Below are 25,000 nucleotides of genomic sequence, written 5' to 3'. Positions count from 1 at the left end.
AGTTTGTCGCAATCGCCTTGTTGCTTTGCATTTTTAGTTCAGTTTAAAACGAATAACTTAGTATCCAAACAACACCATTCAGATCTAAAATTAAGAAGAAAAAAGTCCACCGGGACGTTCGCTTCTATCTGTCAAATATGAGCCCACTTCATGCGCAACAGTCTCGCTTAGTAGCTAATCCTAATAATTATTTTAGCCACAAGCACTTCGCGATGGAGCATACAGTGTGTAAAAATTGTATTTGGGGCTTTCTGCTATATAAGAGCTATCACTCTACTATTATTCCCAGTCATTATCATGGGAAATATAATGTTCAGATATGCGTCACCTTCCAATTTGCTGAGGCCCCCCTGGCACCCCCTCGCGGCCCCCACTTTGAAAACCACTGCTCTAGGTAATCTAGGTAATCTAAAAACTTAGAAATATAAACTAAACGTGAATTAAATCTTAGTGGAATAAAATCTTCAGCATATATCTTCTACTTATTCAAAAATAAATTAACTGACTTCCAATGCATGAATAAGAAAAAATAACAAAAAACCAATGGCATGACCTGTCTTCCTGATACCCATTGAAAAGTCTAACTGCATGGAACTGTCAGGGATTGTTTTTTTGTTTTTACAAAAATACAACTACCAAATAACATATCATGCTGATAGCTTTTGTTCATCTCAAACACAATGTAGCCAGGTGAGATGTTTGCAACTACATGACCTTTTATCAATCCAGTTGCAGTAGGCCTAGATCCCAACCACAATTGATGAACTGTGATGAACTGCCCTACTTGTGATTGTTTCGAGAGATTTTAGAGGTTTTATATCGATGCTACAGAATTTGTGGCTGGTGCTACAAAACTTTTAACCTCTGTACCAGTGCTACTTGCAAAAATGTTTAACATACAGCACTGCCACCCCTTATCTGTACCACCACGATGAGAAGCACCCTCTCCAGATCTCTACCTAAAGGAATGCTCTGCTTGGAACCATCCAACAACATGTCATGTGTTGATGGGGTGGCTGACATCATTAGTTGCCATGACAATTAGTTCTAGCTAGCAACCAGTCTATGAATGAAACATCATGAGAGTTATAATTACATAAAAATCGTGACATGGCTCTGAAATGACCTGCCATGTGGCATAACATTTTAAAACAAGGATTTGACATGTTAAATGCTAAGCAACGGAAGCTCTTTGCATGCCCTTTTTGAATTGAATGAAGTATGGGTAGATCACATCATTGAAAATACTTCAACTACTCCAACGTTTGGTTCCTGTGCTTTGTTTTTGGAACATGTTAAAATCTAGAACCTGGCTGTAAATTTGAAGTCCATAGCCCTCGAGGAGCAGTCATTGGTGATGCTGAATCAGCAGTGATCTGAGCAGAACCATACATTGGGTCCTGTTTCCATCATGTCTGCATTAGGGCTGCAGGATGTGGGGAAAATATCTAATTGTGATTTTTCGGACGATGTGATTTTTGAATGTCAATGCCAAGATTCAGTTTAATATTCCAAATGTCTCTTTAAGTTGTGCCACTTCTGATTGGTGAGCCTGCCTATATGAGTAGCACAGCACTCCTGATTGATGAGCTTCACTGTCTGTCACACAAGGAGGATGACATGAATAAAAAGATCAGAAATGTGACAAGATTAACCATGGATGATAATTAGTAGCCTTTGCGTTTAGATCATTGCATTGGTTTAAATTGTGGTTGTGATTTTGATAATTGTGCAGCCCCAATTTGCAGTTGTTGGAACATCAGATCCTGAGAATTGGGTTTGCCTTCCAGTCTGTGGTGAATTCTGCTCCCCTGACGAGAGACAGAGCCAAGCAGAACTCATATTGTGCTTCCCTGTTGGCTTGGGTTGATTTGGGTTACTCTCAGTAGGCAATAAACAGAAGAGAACTCTGTTTTATTTATTTTTTCTCTCGTCTTAGATTCCTAAGCATTCCTGAGGAGCCACAGTATGTTATATTAATGAAATTATATGACATGGTCAGATGCTGTTATGGCAAGAAAAGGTTGATAAAAAGGTTATAATCGCTGACCTTGTATTAGCTATTTGATATTTACAGTCATGCCCAATAACAACTCTATTTCTGGATGTTCTCTCTAATAAAATCATGATTGTGTAACTACATAGAGACTATCATGTGTCATTTGAGGGGAAAAGGAGAGTTTCAGGCAAGCCCCTCAGCAAGGGTGCACAAAGCAGCTCAGTGTCCTTGTGCTCCTGTACTGGCATTGTGTTGTACAGTGGGAAGGCAAGCAGAGGACCGGCCCACCAGATGTTATTGAAGCAACAGGAGATGCTTTGCTTTCATTAGCGCTGGCCTCACACCAACGGCTTCTGTGTTCATAATTTTTTGGCTGTGTTGACGTGTGAAATAATCTGTGAATCTTTGTAATTCGGTTTAGTTTGATTTATTTATGTAGTGCTCTAGACTAAGAATGTTGCTGGTGCTGCTGTTCCTGAGGCCTCCCGAAAGCATGTGATTGGAGGAAACCTTTTAAAGTATCTAGCACAGTCAGAGGGGGCAGAGGGAGAAGAAAGGTTAATAAAGCAGGAAGTGCAGATGAATGAAGGAAGCTCACCATTTATTTGATATTTTTCATTTATATTTATTTTATTTGTAGGGGACCATGTACAATTTTGAACGTAAATGTTGCCATTTGATGCAAGGCATCATTGTTAGCTTTAGGCTAATTTATATCTGCAGTCCCCATAGTAGATTTGGAATCAAAGTTTTCCTCTGAAGGCCCTCACCAGCATATCCAAATAATCTTTTCAGGAGGGATCCTCTGAAAGTGGCTATCTGCATCTGACTTGACATTTCTAGCTTTCTGATCCTAACCTTTGGGATCAAATGACTTTGTTTGCCAAGGGATGCATCTCACATTTAAGACTGTGCCAAGGTCTCTCGCTGTCTGGCTGAATACCGTAAAACTCCAAATAATAGCCCGGGCTTTTATTTTCCCAAATCGCCAAACTGCACAGGCTACTATTAGAGACAGGCGTCTATATGAGACAGGCCTTTAATTCCCTTTACACAAAACTTTTCTTCTGCAAAGATGGAAAATATTATCGAATTAATTATTTCAAACACACTGAATGTCTACCTATATGACTAGGCTATCTGATGACAATTACGATTCATCATTCATTTAGTGTTGAGATGTTGTTCATTGAGTGAGATACAGTAAGATAGGCATAGCCAGATAAAACAGATGCAGAAAACAGAACAGATAAAACACGTTTTAATTACGTAATTTAAAAAGAGATCGTATCACACTGAAAGCTCATATTTTGTCACTAGCAAATAGCATATCGGTCCTTTGTCAAACACAGTTGCATTATCAGCCCTGACCAAAACCGTTCAGGAATTATTTATGCAAAAGTGGAACGTGCTTAATGTTTAATTCTCCCTCCTTTTCGGCACGAATGAAACAGCATGAGAGAGCATGAACCATATTGTTTCTCCCGTTTTGTATTTGCCAAATTTGACAACAGTCTACATTCAAATCATAGCCTACTTCCAGGTGCGCGGGAACATATTTTTGACCAGGGGTGCTGAATAACAAAATAATCATGGATGTCGACGATTTCTCCCCCAGCATATGATTCGAATTTAGGGCTAGTCCACACGTACGAAACCGATCTTTTTTTCCTCCGTCTTCCCTGAAACCGCATCAAGAATATTTGCGTCCAAACGGATCCATCTCAACACGACTCAACACGTTACTTCATACCCCAGGCATATAGGTGGCACTGTTTCTTTACAGAAATTGACCAAAGTTTTTGCTTTACAAACAGACAGAATAGGCTATGACAAAATGGCTAGTGCAAGGAAACCAGAATTGTTTGTGTGGACTGATGGTGAACTGTCAACTGTAGTCAACTGTAAAACTAATAAACTTTATTTTACGGTTTGTGAAGGGTGCAGTCCCGTCCTTTATTTGGCTAACGCAGGTAGGCCTACTAATCACCTTTACTTTCTTTGGTTGTAGGATAGTCCGTGATTCACATTAGTTTTGGCTATCACCGCAATTAGGCTACTAAACGCAAGGCTTACCCAAGTTCTAGGCTACTCTGTCGCCACATTTATAATATTGCTATAAAACCTTCGTTAGTAACAGTCAATACGTTTGCCTGCATCAAATCAAATCGCGCATTTGCATTCAGTGTGCTACCATCGGCTTAACGTGAGTTCTAAGCGTCTTTGTATGCTTATATCTGATTTCACTCGACTGTGAATGCATGTATATATGTTGTAAGACATGTAAAATAAATGAATGACACTGGCACTACGCACAAATTAATGTAGCCTAAACTTACACCGCACTTTCCTAATAACTTTCCTAAGTTCTCTCGCGTCACTGACAGTAGCTAGAATGCATTAAAAAACACCCGGAAAAAACAGTGTTCAGTCCACCAAGTCATAAGCTATCGGCGCTGCGCAGCACCAGTTGTGATATTTATCTTACGGAGTGTAATCGTAGGTAATGTCATGTATGAAAACTAGTATTGTTAGGCAATACTATAAGTGCAAGTCCAGGGCAGCTGAGGTGTGGCGATGACATCATCGATACGCAAGCAGGATGTGCGGTTTCGCTGTCTAAACTAATTCAAACGGGCTACGGTTTCAGATTTCTCCACTCTGGGACCAGGTTTCAGAAAAGTGCGGTTTCGGGCAGTGCGTTTACAGGATTCGTTTGGACGCTCGGCCAAGACGAAGCAAAACCTCTGCGTTTAACCTAAAAAGCGTCTCCGTGTGGACGGGCCCTTAGACAGCTAAATACGCCATTTCACCGCCGTGTATGAGTAAGTCTAAGAGTGAGAAGTTTTATAATGCCCTGGGCAGCCACATTCCACTGCAACTACACGCAGCACTTGCCACTCCGACTCATCAATAAAAACAGTCCCATAGAAGCGCACTTGACTTACATCATTAACCTATTTCAGTATATAGCCAGAGAATGTCCGTAGACGGGCTCTGATATAGCCTAGTCTAAGGTAAATTCATTTTCTGACTTCTTTCTCTGTATCGCCATGGCATTTAGAATAAAGAATAACGTTCGCGAACCGTTCTGGTTTTGTTGGCAGTATGAAAACACGCTTACCATCGGCCTATCCGCAAATTCTAAACACAAGGGATGAATTGAACGATGACAAAGTCGGACATATAGGCATAGTTCAAATTGAAAAAAAAGCTATACAATTTGGAACTCTAGCTTTTCACCGCAGTCTTTTAATGCCATAATCATAACGTGCGCAGTCTGCGCCATACTTAAGCCCAAATCACACCCAAGATTCGCGACGAGATGAGCAGCAACTTGATGCAACATTCTAAAACCTTGCAACTATGACCAGACAAGGTGAATGCTTTGCGACGGCTTGCAACGACGTGCAACATCTTCACACTGCTGTTACTGCTGTAACCTCCACACTGTAACCTCATTTCGTGTCATTGCGAATCTTTAAACAGACGATCTGACGGGTTTTAGAAGATTAAATACAACCCGAAACCAAAAAGAACAGACCAGGCCTCTACCGGAGACTGGCCTTTAATCCAAACCTGTAGCCACGCCAGGCGTTTAAAAGAGACAGGCGTCTCTTAGTGACTCGGCGATTATTTGAAGTTTTACGGTACACTCTTATTTTCATGTTTGGTTGTTTGTTTGTTTATTGCGGGAGATGTATTTACATACACAGCAGTAAACAAGGAATGACATACATTTTTTTGTGTCTGGGGCGTTATCATTCTCTTGCTATTACTATTTGATAGAGCGCAATGGAAGTAGTGCAGAGGACGAGGCTTCACACACTGTGGGTAGGCAAGTGAAGATTGATGAGACCGCAAAACCAAAAGTAAACAGGCCAGAGTGAGCAGAAGAACTACTGTGGATGTGTGTGTGTGTGTGTGTGTGTGTGTGTGTGTGTGTGTGTGTGTGTGTGTGACTGTTTCAATATATTTCCCTGCTCCCCTTTTCTGGGTGTTCCTCCTCTCTATTTTCTCTCTCATTTCTTCTTTCTCTCTCCCTTCATATGCTTTTATCTCAATGCATTTTTTTCTGTTTCTTTGAACTCTTTCTTTCTGTTTGTTTTGTCTTTGTGCATTTAGGCTCTATGCTTTCTGTATGAACATTTGTTTTCTCTTACTCTCTCTCTCTTTCTCTCTCTCTATCAATCTCTTTCCTTGCCTTCTGCTCTGTCATACCTCAGTATAGGTTTTTTTGCTAGCCGACACTAACCAATTCTCCATAGAAATATTGCCCTTGAGGAGCTTTTAAAAGATTATATTGTACGCTAGTTCAGTCTTTTTCTTTTGTGGACGCATGGATACATACACTATAGAGGTTTCGCCTTTGACTACTTCAGTGTGGCGGCTTATGGGCATGCACAAACACACACATTTATTAAACACATTAACAGGTGTGTGTGTGTGTGTTTAATAAATGTGTGTGTTGTATGCCTACTATTACACTAGATATTTCCATTCAGCATAACTCATTTTACTGTTTTGGGGGAAATCCCGTTCAGACTTTCCTCAGTGGGTACCTCAAGACAAGCATCATGGCAGCGAGCTTCTAAAAATATTTGAAGTCTGGAAAAACACACACACTGGAAATATTTCTCATATTTCCCCTTTTTTACTAGCGACAGGGATTTGTGTGAGAGCAGCAGACAAAGTGGTTGTCAGCATGTTCTCTGTAAAGCTGTCCACACCGTGTCATTACAGCAACACCAGGCCAGAAAGTTCCAGAAGAACGTTGAGACGGCACATGTTAGTGCGCAGTCAATCATTTTTATTGGCAGTAAATTTGTCGCATCATGAGCAAAGAACCACGCAGGTCCATCTGTTCAGTCACGGCTCTTAATAAATCTTGGGAAACGAGCACGTACGCAAACGAAAGGATGCTGGGGAATTATTTTCTTGAATAGCTCGTGTATACATACACCATGATGTAAAAGATAGATATCCCGTCTCAGGGCTGTTAAAGTGATTGTCAGTGTAACAAAAATAGGGTTCCGGATTTGCCCTTGGATATTTTATATGGGGTATAAGAAAACTGAGACCATCTTATTTTTTTATGACACGATCACTAAAGGGAAGAGTGCTGCTCGGGGCTTATAAATGTGTCCTTTAGCTTTTGGGGAAGGTTGCCTGTCCTGACAACGACTGTGGCACAAAAGAAAATGGATTATATTTCTGATCAAAATCCAGTTAAATCAGCCAGCATCTCTAGAACACTGAAGAGACCTGGTCCTGACTTAGAACTGCTTTAGCGTGCTACCAGGATAAGTTGTCAAAAATGAGCAGCAGTGGTGCATCTGCTACAGTATATATTGCATATGCTGTAGTGTATGCAACCTTTTTAGACTAGCTTTTAGGATGCCTCAAGTGAATCAGCTGCCTTTTACTGTGAGCTTTTGTGTAACTGATTCTATTACAGCAGAATCACAGCCGAAGTCGGAAATGCATTATGAAACCGGCCCCTTTACTAATTTCCCATGTTGGATTGAAAATAGCAGTGCAGTTCAAGGTAATGTGAGGAGTATTGCTGAACGAGTGAACGAGACCCTCTGCTTTCAGGCAGATAGTGACACTGCTGTTAAAAAAAGAGGCCCATGCAATCCATCTCTAAAGTTATAATGGCATTGAAGTGCTGCTGTGTACAGTATGTGTGTGTGTGTGTGTGTATATGTGTGTGTGTTTTGTCACATTCTCATTCACTGTCTTCTTCTCTTCCGCTACCAACCCCCCCCCCCCACACACACACACCATCTTTCTCAACATCAGCTATTTGAGCTGTGCTTGTACACCCCTCACCCCCCCCCCCCCCCCACACACACACACACACACACGGCTATCCCAGTGCTTTGTTCTTGTTGATTATTGCATCCTTTTCCTTTTTTAGCAGTCTTTATGTAATGTAGTTCACAGAGAGTGAGATAAGGATGTTAATGCTTGTTTTTCCCGCTTTTTATCTCGCTCTTTCTTGTATCTATATGTACTTTTTTATTTTTTTATGTTCTTCTGTTATTTTCCTCCAGTGCGTGTCTGGTGTGATTAAACTTCTCTAATCTGATACATAAATGCATTGGTGTAAATTGATATTAGCAGATGACATTTCCTGATAGAAGCACTGTGTCTTCAGTTCAGCCTACAGCACTGACACACATTTGTGTCCTCTCCTCTCCTCCCTTTCCTCTTCTTTTCATTCTTTCCATTCTCTCACCCTATCTCTCTTTTCTTTCCTCTCTTTACTGCCCTTTCTCTCCATTCCAAAACTCTCCATCCTTCTTCTGTCCTTATTCTCTCTTTTCCTCCTCTCACACACCCCTCCTCTCCTCTTCTCTCATCTTATTGTCTCTTTTACTCCTTTTTCTTCTTTCTCCTCCTCCCATTCATCCTTTTCCTTTTCCCTTGTAAATCTCTCCTCCCTTTCTCTCTCCTCTCCTCTCTTCCTCACAAACTCATCCTCTTCATTTCCACTCTTCTCTCTCACCCCAAATTTCTCCTCATCCAGGTGTTGATCCTCTGGGTGGCCCTTGTTTCCACAGCAACCGCAGATCTTACCTGTGACATGTACCTGCTGCTCTCTACCAACATCTCAGGTGAGTTCTTCACCATGCCTCTCATCACCTCTCCTTGTAAATGTTATAACTACTCTCCCCACAGATCACACTCTTAAGTGATCTGGCTCCTGGGTCTGACAGTGACTTCAAAATAAGGTGTCTTTAGGGTGACCAGATGAGATTGGCTGAAATTCAGGACGCTTTTTTTCCCGCGGCGGGGGTGGGGGGGTTGTAGGCCTAGACTGTTATAAAAGATAATGAATTTTCAAATCTGTACCAAAACTGAAATAACCTCTCAAAAGGTCATTGGAAGAAAAAAAAACAATGACTGTAACAGTGCAAATCAGACCTTTCAAAATAAGAATAGTAGCCTAACGCTAATAACAAGCCTTGCCAAAATTATGGGTCATTAAGTAAGAATACAAAATAATTGTTAGATTAAGTAGATTATGTTAAAAAACGACATCAGACATTAGGCCGAACTTCCGACGTATTTTTTTGCACACATGACGCGACCAATTAATCACTGCTGGCTCTGCCTGCTGCGCTGCCTGCACATTCAATGTCCTCGGCTTTGCTTGCGCTCTCTTCATCTAGGCCTACTCTATAAAACAGAAAGGGGACAAAAAGGTCGTCGCTTAAGGCTTTGTCTATCCACGGGTACCTCCCCACCCACTCCTCCCGGTACCTGCATAGACGCTTTTGCTTTTTAGCGGCGTGTTGGGGTTCCGGTACATCAGCCATGTCAAGGAATGAATGAAAATTAGCTAAAATCAGTGCATATTCGCGCCTAATCATAGAACGTCAAAAAAGAAACAAAGTATCTGGGGCTGCTTGGATATCGGGACTGTCCCGAATTTTTCGGGACGTCTGGTCACCCTAGGTGTCTTACATCAGAATTTGACCTGCTTCTTAAATTCCTGGTGTGATTAGCGTTTTTGTCAGGGCACAGGAGTGAAGCTGTGCTCACTCAGTTCAGTGATTTGGTGTGTTGTTATTGGGGAGGGGAGTCATGACTCCAGAGAGACGCTAAACGCACAGGTTTTGCATTGTCTTGGCCGATCGTCCAAACGAATCCTGTAAACGCACTGCCCGAAACCGCACTTTTTTGAAACCTGGTCCCAGGGTGGAAAAATCTAAAACCATAGCCCTTGTGAGTTTGTTTGGACGGCGAAACTGCATACTTGTGTATTGATGATGTCATCGTCCCACTTCACCTGCCGTGGACTTGACTTATAGTATTGCCTAACAATACTAGTTTTCATACATGACATTACCTATGATTACACTCAGTAGGATAAATATCACAACTGGTGCTGCGCAGCGCCAATAGCTTATCATGACTTGGTGGACTGAACAGTGTTTTCCCTGTGTTTTCTTGATGCATTCTAGCTACTGTCAGTGACGCGAGAGAACTAGTCAGAAGTTATTAGGGAAGTGCGGTGTAAGTTTAAATTAATTTGTGCATAGTGCCGGTGTCATTCATTTATTTGTCATGCCTTACAACATAAATACATGCATTCATAGTCCAGTGAAGTCAGATATGAGCATACAAAGACGCTTAGAACTCATGTTAAGCCTATGGTAGATGTGCACTAAATGCAAATGCGCGATTTGATGCAGGCAAAAGTATCGACATACTAACGAAGGTATTATAGCAATATTATAAATGTGGCGACGGAATAGCCTAGAACTTGGGTAGGCCTAGCGTTTAGTAGCCTATGCACTTGCGGTGATAGCCAAAACTAATGTGAATCGCGGGCTATCCTACAACCAAAGAAAGTAAAGGAGATTACTTGTACCTGCGTTAGCCAAATAAAGGATGGGGCTGCACCCTTCACAAACCGTAAAAATGAAGTTTATTAGTTTTACAGTGGACTACAGTTGACCGTTCACTATCAGTCCACACAAATAATTCTGGTTTCCTTGCACTAGCCATTTTCGTCGCAGCCTGTCAGAAGAGATGAAGAGTACAGTTACAGTAGTATAAGCTATGTATTGACTAGTAAAAATATTGCTATTAAACAATTAAAATTATTATTTATTTATGATAGTGGACCTATTAAGACCTATTGATAGTGGTTTCTTGTAGGTAATTGTCCATTTAGTGGAGATGTTTCACTGCTTTACAGTCCAAAACCAAACTGAGAGCACATATACAGTAAATGCTCATTGCTTTCCAAGAAAACAAGACATCAGCTTTTATGACCATTTTTACTCTTTCCATCAGACTTAGCGAATCAACAGACTAATGGATTGACCTGAAGGTAATTTTATTATTCAAGACAGATAAAAAAGAAGCTGCTCTGTGAGTATATGGCTAAGTAATCCTGCTTTGTCAGGTTGCGTTTTACTGAATTATTTATTTTCCTTTCAATACACATGTAGACATTCCTTTCCGTCAAAGATAATGTTCCTGAACGGGACTCTCAGAGAAGCGACCTCAGGATTACGCCATATAAGGTCCTCAAAAGATTTGCTCTAGACAAATAAGAATTCAAAGAATGTTGCTGGCTTTAGTATGAACTCTATAAAATGCATAGAAATAGAAGTTCTAAAACAAAAAATGCAAAAACTCTGCAGTTCATATTTTGGAAAATGTTGTTGTTCTTGTGACGTTCAGAGGGAGCAAAAGTATCATGGTAAGAGAAGAAGCTTTAGATGTTAACTACTAGCCAGCCCACAGTAAGCGCACATAAGATAGGAAAACTCTTTTGGAAAGTTAAAAAGCACCAAATCCACAGGAAAGCAGTACCCAAAACATGTGGGCTTTACCCAAAAGTGGTGGAATCTGTAGCTGCCGTTTGAAGTCTTGAAGATTATCTGGATCAAACCTGCAAAGATGACCAGTGCTCTAGCATCAGACATGAAAGAGGCACATTTCCATACCGATTTTCAGACCGACAGAACCAAATTCACTCTCATATTGCCTGGAAACAGGTGAACGATCAGCCTGAAATAGAAATTTAGTGCCACATTAATAGCAACATACCATTGAGTCTGTCCTATCTGGTCTTTCCAAACAACTCTGATTTGTTTTTCTTCAATTGGTTGAAAGAAGTCCTGAGTTCCTGTTCAAAGGCTAGTGTGTGTCTATAAAGTGTATAAAGAGCTAATGGTTAGGATAAATCCCAGATCTACAGTCTATGCCACACGTATCAGTGTTTCCTAAGTGCCTCTGTTCCCGCTGCTGTGCCTGCTCTGATGGGATGATTGCAGGTGCCATCTCAAATGCATCCCATCATTTCCCCTTCACAACCGTGGCAGCTTGACGTGATGGAGCATCATAATAGCCATTCTGATCATCAGGAAGAGGCAGCAGGCTCAATTCAGTGGCAGGGTAAACATAAGTCCCCACATACACTGATGTCGCATCAGGAACTGAATGGACATGAAGACAAATATGAGTAAACGAGTGGAATGAAGATTTGTTTTTTGGTTATGGCCATGGTTATGGTCATGGGATTTTGCAGATGCCTTTGTCCAAAGCGACACACAAATACAAAAACAACATAATATTTAAAATTTAATCGGGAACATATTAGAATGTTGGTCAAACTATAATAAGAAGAATAGCAATAATAAACAACAATATCAATTCAATCAATAGCCTAATAAAATAAGCAATGAAAATGAGGGAAAAATCAATAATAAACAATAATGTCCATTCAATCAATAATAAAAAAAAACAATGACATGGTAAGACTATATTAAGGAGAATATCATTAAAAACAATAATGCCAAATTAATCAACTGCCTAATGGAAATAAAAAACAATATTATACAAACCATAATGCATAAGAAACACTTAAAGAACTAAGTGCATGTTGAACAGGAATGTCTTTAGACCCCTCTTAAATATTTTTTTTAAAAGGAAAGAAAACTTACTGTTGTTTTCTGATACTTTTTTCTTCATCCTCTCCTTGTGAGTAAATTGTGAGTATGGAGAAAATAAAAATGCCAAAAGGTCAGCTGAAAAGCTCTCTGTAGAAAATTGACAATCTAAAAAAAAAAACTATTTTACAAATGCCAAAGGCCTAGAACATTTTATGTTTGACATTACTAGAGGTACAGGGTGAAATCAGCTTATGTCTCAGTTTGTCCTTGTCAGACTGGCTTCAGAAGAAACCACCATAACTGGAGGAGGGAGGAAACAGAAGCCTTTAAAGATAACCACCACAACCCCCAGTATCATGGAAATACCTATATCAGTGTCTACCAAACTTTTTTTTCTCTCGAGGCACTTTTTAGTATGGGAAAATGTCATGGCACACCATCATGATATTAAAAAACATACAAAAACTCTCGGCCCCGCCCTACAGTGTTGAAAAGAAGTCAGACTCAATTCATAGTGGATTCATAGCTCAAGTGTTGATTGCAGCTATACTGTCTACTGTGTTACTTTGATTACTTTGATTTTCTTTTCTTTTTTCTATTTAGCATGATGAAAGTGGGTGGGTAAGGTCATGCTCAGGTATCTTTTTTTAATGTATTTGTCCTGTTCCTAAACAGCATTTTCCTTACTGGTAATACAGGGACGTTGTTGTGTGTCTTTGTTTGAGATGTCCTTGGCTCATGAGTGTAGCATTCCTTGACCAATACAAACGGTATCTAGATGGACAAAAGTGCAAAATTGCTTGTCGATTTAATAGTCAGTTAGGTGTAGAAGTATGATTGTTGGCTAGAATAGCCTACAATTTTGGCCAATTGTTAGTCATCAACAACTATAAAAACTCAATATGATTTTTTTCTGTGACACACCTCACAGCACACCAGTGCACAGCAGCACTTAATAAGAGAAACACAGGCCTACATCATTTATCAAAGGTCTGTATTATGACAGATCACCATCATAACACTAACTGATACTAGGTGGTGTTGTATACAGGTAAAACAATACTTGTGATGCAAATAAACATATAACACGCAAGATATTTTCTTAGTTTTCCAGTTGAAATATCCATTAACAAGTGTAGTCAGCTTAATTTTCTAATGATGACTTTGTCACACCTCTGTACCTCAGAGAATCTGTCAGTCAGTGATCTGTGTTGTTGGCTGTTACTTATTTAGACCATCTGGGATATGGTCATCCGACACGCACAGAAATATAAATGAGAATGTCAAGAGCATCCCATGTGTGATAGAAACCGATGGTAATCAAAGTAATTTAGGCAGTTTGTTCTTATAACTTAAATTTATGTTTTACATATGTATTTAGTTAGAAACTTCCTTTCTTACCCCCCGAGGGAAGAATAATTACATCTGCTGCCACAAAACAGCACAAAAGTCATTATTGTCATGATGAATCGTTTCATCCCTAATTGTGTTTGTGAGAGTAACTGAGCCATGTGTGATAGATGAACCTGTTAGATGATTTTTCCCAGCCAGCAGCAGTGATAGTAGTGGTACCCATGAGGGACAAACTCTATTTCATACGTACATAAGTATTGAGCTGACTACCCAAGTAGGCTATGGGCTCATATCCAGCCTGGGCTACTGCATGCCGTGTAATCGTTTACATTTATATTTTTATTGGGCAGACACTTTTGAGTTGTGAACAAGTGAGAGTATAAACTACAGGAAAATACAATATTGCATAGGTGGGCAAATTTGAAGGCTCTAGGGGAGGTTTGGATGAGTGTAATTTCAATTTCGATTTTGATATTTCAAAAGCTGGTTTTATTAGCCATTGAGTTGGTAAAAGGTACAGTCTATTATTCAATGCACTTCTCAAATTCAGCCAATTTTGCTACACTGTTCCAAAGCTGTTTGTTCTGCGTGTTTGCTTTGCTCTTTAAATTTGAGAGAGAAAGTGGCTGTACACTTCTCCGGCCAATTAACACGTTGTTTTAGGAAGTGTTTAATTTGATTGGTTGAGGAACTCAAATACCAACCACCCTTATCCAGGATTTTGGACTGCACTGTTAAGGCTATAGGTTTTTTTAATGGCAGTGGGGCTGGCAGCAGGGACTGGCTTTGATTGCCTACTTGGCTGTCTGAGGCTGTTTTGATTGGCCATTGTGAAAGTTTTGTCATGAAAGCCTGGCAGGCCTGTTGATAACAGCCATTCTGTCCCCCGTATACAATAGGGCCCAGTGAGTAATCACAATCCATCCTGCTCTGTGATTTACAGGACCATCCTGCAGTAAGAATGAAAATGTTTTTCTGTTTTTTTTTTTAAGGCTGAGAGCTCACTACTGCTTCCGGAAGAAAGCAATTGAAATGCAGTGGTCAGTGGAGGTCTAGAGTCCAACACATTCTTTATGGTCATTTAATGTCGTGTTCATCAGACAGTGAAATATAGCACCTGCCTCCACTGGGTTTCGATTGCAGCTTCACCAATGAATATTAATCAGCACTTAGTGCACTGATGGATGAGCCTGAACAGTATGCAAAGTGTATACTTTTATAAATAGGTAATTTTTTTGTGTAATTTCTAAAATCTTCACTTTATCAGCATGGAATGAAGCTGAAATATGTTTTGTGGAGTCATTGTGGTTAGTGTTTAATGCAGCCTGGAAACGCTGAAGCTGCATATCTCAGAAAGTGGTTTGCAAATATCCATTAACCTTGGGGATCTCTTGGCTCCGCCCTGAAAGGGATGCTGCCTGAAGTGGCCATGACTAGTTAAAGGTTATTTAGTTATATAATGAAATGTTTAGAGGGCAATATGTATTCCCTTCAATGTTAAACAGCTTACAACTGTCTTTTTGAATGATGGAGAGTCAAATGTGTGTGTGTGTGTGTGTGTGTGTGTGTGTGTGTGTGTGTGTGTGTGCGTGCGTGCGTGCGTGCGTGCGTGCGTGCGTGCGTGCGTGTGTGTGTGTGTGTGTGCGTGTGTGTGTGTGTGTTAATGGTCGAGCACACATAGAGATCAAGCAGTGATTTGCAGCTTGTCATGGTAAGCACGAATCTGCCTGGTTAATGGCGCTCTGGCAAGAGGAACGATTTCACCACTGCCCCCAACACCATTTGTCTGGAGCTCTACACAGCACTCAAATAAACTGCAACAGACTCACAGTCTCTAAATGGCCATCATCACCTGTTTGTAGGCTGTACGTTACAGTATCTTATACTTGATCATAAATGTATCTACATAAATTGGCCAAGGCAGGTGTGTTGGATTCTAAATAAGAGAAAAAAAATTAAATATTTTTTTATTTTAATTGTGCATGCACACGAAATACAGCACTCTCCCTCTAATGCATTGGGTGCGATTTCCGCTTTTCTTTTCTTTTGAATATTTATTGTAGTAGCGACAGGGGTTAAACATTTTATTTGTCTCACTGATGAAGGCCTAATATCTGAAACGTTTGTTTGTAACCCCTGTTGCTTCTAAAATAAATATTAAAAGTTTAAAGTTTTTGGAATGCAGCCTTTTTTTGATTTTGAGTTATTTTAATTATACCAAATGTTAATCGTATACACACTCTACTTACACAGATAAATGCTAATTTTTAGACATGCATAATGATATAATCATGTTTTTTAGATTTTAGGGAAGTCAGCTACTGCAGTGATCACTAATTATGGAGAGATGTATAGTTACCAAACACTGCCCTCCAAAATGAAATTTGGAGAAAAGACTACAGTAATTGCCTCTTAAATTCAATCATGCTCCCTGCAATTAACACCTAGGTAATTAACAAATTGTGTGTGTGTGTGTGTACAGTATGTGTATGTGGGCTTGTGCATGCAGTGGTAGATGGTAAAGACACACACATACACACACACACACACACATACAAGAGATAGATAAGTGAGGATAAACCTTTTCAGCAGTAATGTGAAAATGATCACCAGCTTTAAACATGCCAATTAAAGGCTGGAGGTTGAGCAGAGACACATCAACACCAGCGTCACAGTTTAGGCCACGGGGAGACGAGGTCTCTCACTCACACCTTACATGCTGACTGAGATGATGCTCAAGGACAAACAGCCTACTTCCTCTGCATTGAGGACAGTGACAGTTAAACAGAGAGTTGACAAACAGTTGACTTTATAAGTGGCTCGTCAAAAATCAGATTCAACATTGTGTCTGAAAATGTAACATTCGCTTTTTACATTTACTATTATATTGACTATTTTCCACCACTTAACCATGGCTCACAATGTTATTTTTGAGATGATATTTTTGGATATTTTTGATTACACAATGCAGCCATTCAAATTAAGCCAACAAATGTGCGTAACTGCTGTATTATGCATGGAATTTGTAGTCACCCTTTTAACTAACAGGAATAACACATTGTGTCTTACATCGCCGTCCACCCACATGCCCGTTTCTCTCCATATCTGCGCATGCATACTGCATGTGCCTGGGAGGGAGGCGAGCGCAGCGTCCAGGTCTGGCCAGCCCAACACCCCCCACCCCTCACTGGGCTCCAGTCATCCGCACCGGCCGCGTCTGTTCACAGGGGTCCCCTCTGAGTGGGGCAGGGAGCCCATGCTCAGCACATTTGCTCTGGGCAGAGCATTTACACGCCTTAAAGATACACATCCCTGTAACATCGCTAACCCCCCCCCTACTCCTCTGCTGCTGCTCTGAGTAGGAAAATGTACAATGTACACGCCAGAGAGGGTTAAAGCTATGGATCTATAAAGCGTGTACAAAGATCCTTGATTATCAAGGATCTTTGTACACGCTTTATAGATCCATAGGTACATCCTTCCCTGCAGCACAATTACCCTTTTTTCCTGTTTATGTACAGTAGACATCCTTGTGGATGCATGGGTTTGCAGGAGTAATAGGGGAAGGAGTTCTGTATAATAGGACTGGAATGGACGCTGTAAGAGTCCACTTCAGACCATATGCAGTATCAGGGGCGCCTGCAGGAATTAATGCTATGGTACGCACACCCATCCCCCCCCGGCAAAAAAAAATTCACGCGTGGACAATATTTGTCCGTTTCCCGGTTTACAGTACATAGCATAGCAACATTCACATGCAATAATACAACAACAACGTCTTCAATGACCTATTCATTTGGGCAACTTGATACAGCCCTATATAGGCTAAAGTTACCTTTAGTTTTGTTCTAGCTTACCGTGACGTCTGGCTTTAAACAGCTGTCTAATGCAGTCTAACGTTCTGACAAGCAATTGCCTACCTTGTTCTTGCCCATCTGGAATAACTCCTAGCTTTGCTGCATCCATTCTTTTTGTTTTCGTTGTTTAAACTTGTGATATCCATGATGAGTATTGAGTTAGTGAATTATCTCAACATTGTGTGCTGATAATATAGATAGCAGAGTAAAAGAAAACAAGTAGCCTAGTTGCGTGCCTGCATGCGTATTCTCTCTCTCCTGCTCAAACAAAATGTGTGCGCGTTAATTTTGATAACGTGTTCACTAACTTCAATAGAAAATTGTAAATTGTAGCCTGATGGCATGCAGCTAATGGGATACTGTCCATAGTTGGGAAGGTATGGTGGGCCAAAACACACACAGGACATTTTCTCTTGTTGAGTAGCTTGATGGTACGCACAGTGCGTACGGACGTACACCTGCAGGCGCGCCTGTGCAGTATTGTGAACTGTGCAGTTAATAGAATATGCAGTCAATCTATGCATGTGATTAAACCCGTCCCTCTTCCCTCACTGTTGTGGGAGGGTGGAGGAAAATGTCTTACATCAGAGACGAGAATGGATCTATAAAGGCTAGTGCTTTAGCACTCTGTGTCTTCTGTAGTTAAGAGGATGAAATGTTCTCAGAATATATGCTTGTTTTAGGAGGAGCTCGCATTATCCTCCGTATTTCCTTAAAGCCTTGCAATCCTCACCATGTCGAAAGGAATTATTAAAGCTGTGGCAGGGAATGTGGAGGCAGATGTCCCTTTTCCCTTCTAAAGTGGTGGTAACCTTTGCCCTGTCAACGGAATGAGCATCCAGGTCGGTCGATTCATATTTCATGGATGTCTTCTAAAGCTGAACACACAAAGGCTTCGCCACATTATGGTTTACCATACTTATCTGGTTAGTTCCACACCAGTGCCTACATTCAACATGACAGGCTGGAAAAAGCATCCCGCAATTTGTCTTGAGAAGCCAATGCGGTGTGCGCCTAAGGGACAGGTGTCCATGCTATTGTGTTTGATTAGTGTCCATATGAATTGGTACATTGAGAGCATTTGAGTGTCTTGCTCTGAGATACACCCTCCATTTTTTATAATGCTGCGGGATTTTCAAATATATGGCTGGGCAGCAAGTAGGCCGCAGAGCGGAGGAATGAGGGCATGCTAGAGGAAGCAAGCATCTGTGTGTGGCAGTTCACATAATCACATTTAAAAGCCCAGACGCATACCATCAGACTCTTCCGTTTGGAAATACAAATGTATTCAAGCATATCTATCTATTTATCTATCAATATCTGTGTCTGTATTTTTGTTTGTATCTCTTTGTCTCATTATCATATGTGTACATCCATTGAGGAATAATTTGTTTAAGGGAACAAATATTTTACCCAGAAGGTATTTCAATTTTGTTTCAAGTCAAAAGCTTTGTTGGAATTCCTGTAGCAAATGAAAGTAGTAAATGAAAATTTCAGAGGGGCTGAACTGAAGAATGTCAGTTTTGAAGTTTGCGCTGTAAGCTCTGTAAACCGTATTCCATTCTGAAACTTTACTGCAGCCTTGCCTGGGGCAGCCCAATCTTCTTGGCTCATGAAATATTCAGCCATGTCCGGAGGCATAGCAGTCGCAAACGGCGCTTTTTAGCAGCCTCGCATAGAACTGCCAAGCAGCACCTGCCAAAGTATACCACTCCACAGAATCCAGTTTAGAGCGGGTCGCGGTTCTCTACCATATGACTGGAGTAATATCCCCCTGATTTGCTTGTGATCTGGGCCTGAGATGAAACGACAGGCATGGAAGACTGCTTTCCCCTTCATTTCTGCATGTTTTATTAAAGCCAGACTGTATGGACATGGGCTGCAGAGACCTGAAATTGGCCTTGCCTGGTGTATTTACATAAAGTCTGGTAGAATGTGCTTTGAAGTCCCAGGCAATTGACAAGCTGCCGGAGATGGAGCACATCACCGTGAAATGAAATATCCTCACAGTGTCCGACACTTGCTCTCAGGGGGAAAGAGAAAGACATGGGAAGATGAGATCTCCTGCTCCAGAGATAGGCTGAAGAGACGTCACCTAACCCGCAATGGATGTTAAGGGAGTCCCCACGATCACCAGCACTGGCACCAAATGCAGCTGAACAATCTCTGAATAATGCATCTCGACATCAGAACAGCCCAATATGGAAGGGGACACACAGGCCCGGGTGGTTGTTATGGCGTGTATGATCTAAGTCATGGGGTAATGGGAGCATGTCGGAGACATGTGGGAATTGTTCTAAGTGTCCCTCTTCTTTTCTCCTCTGTTTCGTGAGATTGTAGATGTTGTTCCAAGAGTTGTTCTGGGAATGAAACACTGTCTGTTCATTGAAGATTGGTCACTAGGGTGCTGCATCAAAGGAAGCTGCGTTGCTGGATAGATTTACTCTGAAATGGTGCATAATTGTTAAGGAAACAGACGGTGATATATACACAGTTATGTATATCTTGCTCTCTCTCCCTCTCTCTCTGTCTCTCATTCTCTCTCTGTGTTTTCCCCCGCTCTCTCTCATGCATAAAGTGTGTGTGTCTTTTCTGTTTTCCAGCTCGTACGCTGGCCCTCTTGAACCAGACGTTTGGGCACTCTAATATCACAGGTGAGTGGTCTGATGCTCTCCTCTCCTCTTGTCAACTGTTTGTTGACGCTGTTTTCTTATCATGGTTATATCTGTATCAAATGGCTGGAAAGAAGTGCTGGTTTTATAGCAGATCACTGAGTAATAAAAAGACTATTACCCGCCTTATTGGTTTCATCCATGAGGACTTGCCTCTACTGAGCTCTAAAGTTACTGACTACTAGCATTGTGCTGTAAATGAAAGCTATCTACACAGAACTATAAGGGGAGGGAAAATCTAATGTTATAGTTTATAAAACGTGCTGCAATTTATGGGAACAATTTATTTGTGTATTTTTTTTTTCCTTCTTCAGCTTACACGTTGGCCCTGTTGAATCAGACGCTGAGCCACACAAACATCACCGGTGAGTTATCTGCTGCCTCTGACCTCTTTTGTGTCCATTCCTGAGGCTGGACCGGGGCCGAGGCCCAAACACTCCTGGTGTGGGTCAGGACAAAATTGAGGCAGAAGCAGGGAATGGAATACGATGCATCAGTGCAACATTTTGAATGGAATACAATGCAACAATGGAACTAGAGACATTTAGAAAAAGATAAAAAGCATTGGTTTAGGCTGTTGAATTTTGTTTTCTAAATTGTTTCCAACTTCATGACACATTTAGTTATTGTTTTAATTTCTTTTATGTGTTCTCCTGGCCCCCGGTCTTAAATAGGAAAAGGCCATTTGGGTCATTCCATGCATCCCCTTGTAAAACGTGGCATTATGAGGTGATTCTGTTTGTGGGACATGAGTGGGCAATGGATACAAATCTCCTGCCTGGGAAATAATTGCCCTCTAAATGTGGGCAGAGGTCTAGTGAGATCATTTCAGCTGACCTTTAAACAAGGAGCTACACCACTAAAGATGTCCCACTGAGTGCATTACTCCCTGCAGGGACTGAACTCAAGAAAATGTTACTGACTGCAATGCTCTCAGTGCATAAGGAACTAATGATCATCCACAGGCACCTGTAGATTCGCATTAGTAAGGTACGTAGATATCAGTGAAATGGCACTTTGGAAATCGCTCACACAAAGGTAGTTTAAGGGAGGGTGTCATAGAAACATCACTTCAGGCTATTTAGCACATACTGACAGAACCAGGTAAAATAGTGGTGAAACATAATTTAATTGACAATGGGATGGGATGGTATACTGCTATTCAATTATGTAGGGTAAGGATTCAGGGCTAGTTCTATTCTTTGCACCTGAAGGTGACATTTTTGTGCCATAGAAATATAAGTCGAAAGGGTGACATGACATAATGCTTTTATGTGTCCTTCTAGGCTTCTACTATTGCTCTAAAGGGTTGACACTATAGGTGTACTTACAAGGGTGCAAATGAGGGTGATATATACTGAAGGGCGGCTGTGTCCTTTCTGGGGCATCATAGTTGTAATTATTTATTTAAAAAACAAGACAACAGCTGCGTTTGACTTAATAAGGTTGTTTTGTTTTCCTGCCAGAGGACGGTTCATGCCTGTTGTGTGTCTGTGTGCATGTGGCCCAGAGAGTGGACTGCTGTCCTGTGGACTTGGACCAGAGCCACAGCCTACTTGTACAGTCTCTCATCCTCTTGTTTGTGTTGAACACAGTCCACTCTTTTGCTTTTCTTTTCATGGCATCCAATTTACATTTGAATTTGGGTGGGAGCCATGGCGGAGTTGCTCGTTCCCCTTTTCTTTGTGGTTTATTTTATTTGTTGTGTTTGCTTGGTGTTCCGCCCAACTCCTATATCAGGATTATATCATCTGTGTATGCATGGTGATGCGCGTATTGGGATAATTTAGGCCTTTCATGGGACAGTTGATGTTTTGTTATCATGTGGGGTGTCAGATAGTAGTGTCAACAAAATCTGCTGGGTGCATCTCCAAACCCAACAGAGCTCCAGCTCGTTTTCTCACGCTTCCCTGATCCCTCTCCCCCCCCCCCTCTCTCTCTTTCTCTTCCCCTTCCCATCCTTTCTCACTCCCCATCTGTCCATCTTAAAATCTTGCAGTATTTCTGTCCGATTATTTCCCTCCCCTTGGTCCACATCTCTTCTCATCTTCTCTCCTCCTCACTCCCCCTTTTGAGCAATTTCTTTCTCTTTCTTCTCCTCTGCCTCATCTCTTCTTCACCTCTCTCTCATTCATACTGCTCTTTCTCTCTCGTTCTTTCTCTCTCTCTCTATCTCTCTCTCTCTGTTTCTCTGTTTTTCTCTCTCTCTGCTCTCCTCTCTTCCCTGTCTCTCCCTCTCCCTCCCTCTCTCCCTGATGGACAGGGCCAGCTGTTTCCTGGCTGTTGATCAGCTGTCAGATTGGGTTAAACGTGCACAGATGCGTGTGCTGTCCGTCTGGGAGCCCTCCTTCCTGCTCCTCTGTGATTGACTTCATTTCCGCCCAGGAATTAATGTGTGTCTCGCTCACTCTTCCTCTCATCAACACTGTGTCAACGCTTCCTCAAATGGGCATGTTAGTGTGTGTGTGTGTGTGTGTGTGTGTGTGTGTGTGTGTGTGTGTGTGCTTGTGCGTGTCTCAAATCATTACTGTTTGTGTGCCAGTCAGTTTGTGGTTGTATAGTCTGTGTGGGTAGCATACAGGTTTTTGCTCCCAGACAATTTCAAATGAATGTTGAAATTGTCTAAACTGACACAATTAGGGGAGAGATTGTTTTGTTCTCGCCACATGAATAGGCCCCAATTTAGACAAAGCTTATGGCCAGCCGGCCTTTCTAAAAATGAAGTAATCAAGAAGCTGCTGTTGTTTTGTCAATCTTCAATATGTTGTTATTCTCTGCCTTGTCTGCTATTGAACTTGTACAAATTGTCTGCACATGAAAAGCTAAAGTAGACCTCAGCTCAGAGCTTTTTTTGCTATCTGCCAAGGCATTTATCACCATGTCCTAAACGTGACTTCGCAGCTAAATGAATAATACATTGTAGACTTCTGGACATGCTCACTTAGAGGTTCTCTCCTAAAGACCTACATGATGAAAACAGAAAGAAAGTGTCATGCTCCTATCCCGTGGCAACAGTGTCATACAATATCATGCATTCCATGCATGCATCTGCAGTGTTGTGTTGTAAATCATTGTGGCATCATAATGAATTTGAAGCCATCATATTAACGTACGTAATGTTGTTTTAATATGAATTCTCTAATAAGTTGGTAAGCATAATAACAGTAAATAATGTGAACAACTGAGTGTGATGTTATGTTAGGCAAGAGAAAAGCTTTCAAAAACATGATATTCATATGTTGGGTTGTCTTGGCTGAAATGATTCCTTATGTGTTGCATAACAGCTTCTGTAAAGGCAACTGAAAGCTTTTGTTCTTTATAGATTTGTATAGTTTAAACAGAACTTGTGGAGGCTATCTTATTGTGGGATGTGAGAGGATCAACGTTTCTGTTTTGAGTTTGTGTGACAACAGAGTTGTTACTACCTCACACACACCCACATGATAGATATACTCTCACACCCACACACACCTATTGTATGAACACACACACACACACACACACACACACACACACACACTCACAATTGTGCATGCTTCACCTTTACCAAATGGAAAATTCCCGATTTGTCAGCTTGTGGGATTAGCACATGTACTTTTTAACATGCAGACAGGCTTTCTCTCTGACAAACACACACACACACACACACACACACACACACACACACACACACACACACACACACACACACACACACACACACTATACACAATATTCCCCCATGACCATTGACCCTTGAGACACCCAGAATAACAACTGAAGTTAAAATAGGGCACACTCTCAGCAACCTGCTTTGCAGTAAACTGTGACATTGGCAGCAAGGACAGACATGCAGGCATGAATCCCTAACCACCATTAATGTCACACATTTACACTTAATGTCACAGATGATGCAAAATATATAATTCATACACCCGTCCTGCATCACACAAGCAAAGCACCTCCGATATCTGCATATAAAATGTCATTGTTCACACCATTCACACAATACATAGACAACATACTGTGTGTCCTTACTGTACATGGAGAAAGAAAGAGAGAGAGAGAGATGGTACATTATCTGACACAGATAGAAAAATTCAAAATAAACTACAAAGTTTTATTTTCACACCTTACAAGTAAACAAACACACACACTCATACACACACCTATACACACAGACACACACATACACGCGCACACACACACACACACACACACACAAACACACACACACACACACTGACAAAAATTAAAAGCAATTCTCTGAAATGAAAGTTTCAGGTGGAGCAGACAGACCTCCACCCTTCCGCTCAGCTCATCCTGTCACCTCTGTCACAGATAAATCACCCACCGTCTAAATCCTCCACTCCTCCTCCACCCACCTTCTCTGACACGACTAAACTCTTCTGAACTCCTCCTCTCTGTCATGAAAAAAGTCTCTTCTTCTCTGTCTTTCCTATTTTCTCATCCTCTGTTCTCTTTTGCTCTTTAGCTTCTAGTCTAATCTTTCCTTATTTTCTGTCCTCCCCTCTTCCCTTCTTTACTCTCCTCCTCTCCCTTCATCTTTTTCCTGCTTTCCTCTTTTTTCCTCACCGTCACTCCTCTAATCCGTTCACCTCTCCTGCTCCTTTCTTCCTCACAACTTCCAGTTCATTCTTTCCCTCTTACCTCCCTTTTTCTCTTCTCCTTCCATCTCCCCCTTCCTTCATCCCTCTC

General features: G+C 41.2%; 1 protein-coding gene across 1 annotated transcript in view; it reads left to right on the top strand.

Annotated features, from left to right (window-relative positions):
* crhr1 (corticotropin releasing hormone receptor 1) overlaps positions 1 to 25,000 on the top strand; it is a 146,579-nt gene that overhangs the window by 34,364 nt on the left and 87,215 nt on the right. The window contains exons 2-4 of the mRNA XM_076265899.1: positions 8,535 to 8,622; positions 20,234 to 20,284; positions 20,617 to 20,667. Of these exons, the coding sequence (XP_076122014.1) occupies positions 8,535 to 8,622; positions 20,234 to 20,284; positions 20,617 to 20,667 (190 nt within the window). The remainder of the gene's footprint in view (positions 1 to 8,534; positions 8,623 to 20,233; positions 20,285 to 20,616; positions 20,668 to 25,000) is intronic.

Source organism: Alosa pseudoharengus, unplaced genomic scaffold (assembly GCF_046254945.1).
Source record: "Alosa pseudoharengus isolate Yale_2024_CS ecotype anadromous, Long Island Sound unplaced genomic scaffold, YU_APseudo_1.1 YU_APseudo_1.1_scf_4, whole genome shotgun sequence".
Classification (NCBI taxonomy): domain Eukaryota; kingdom Metazoa; phylum Chordata; class Actinopteri; order Clupeiformes; family Clupeidae; genus Alosa; species Alosa pseudoharengus.
The sequence above is the reverse complement of the archived record's forward strand: the minus strand, read 5'-3'. Positions and strand labels throughout refer to the sequence as shown.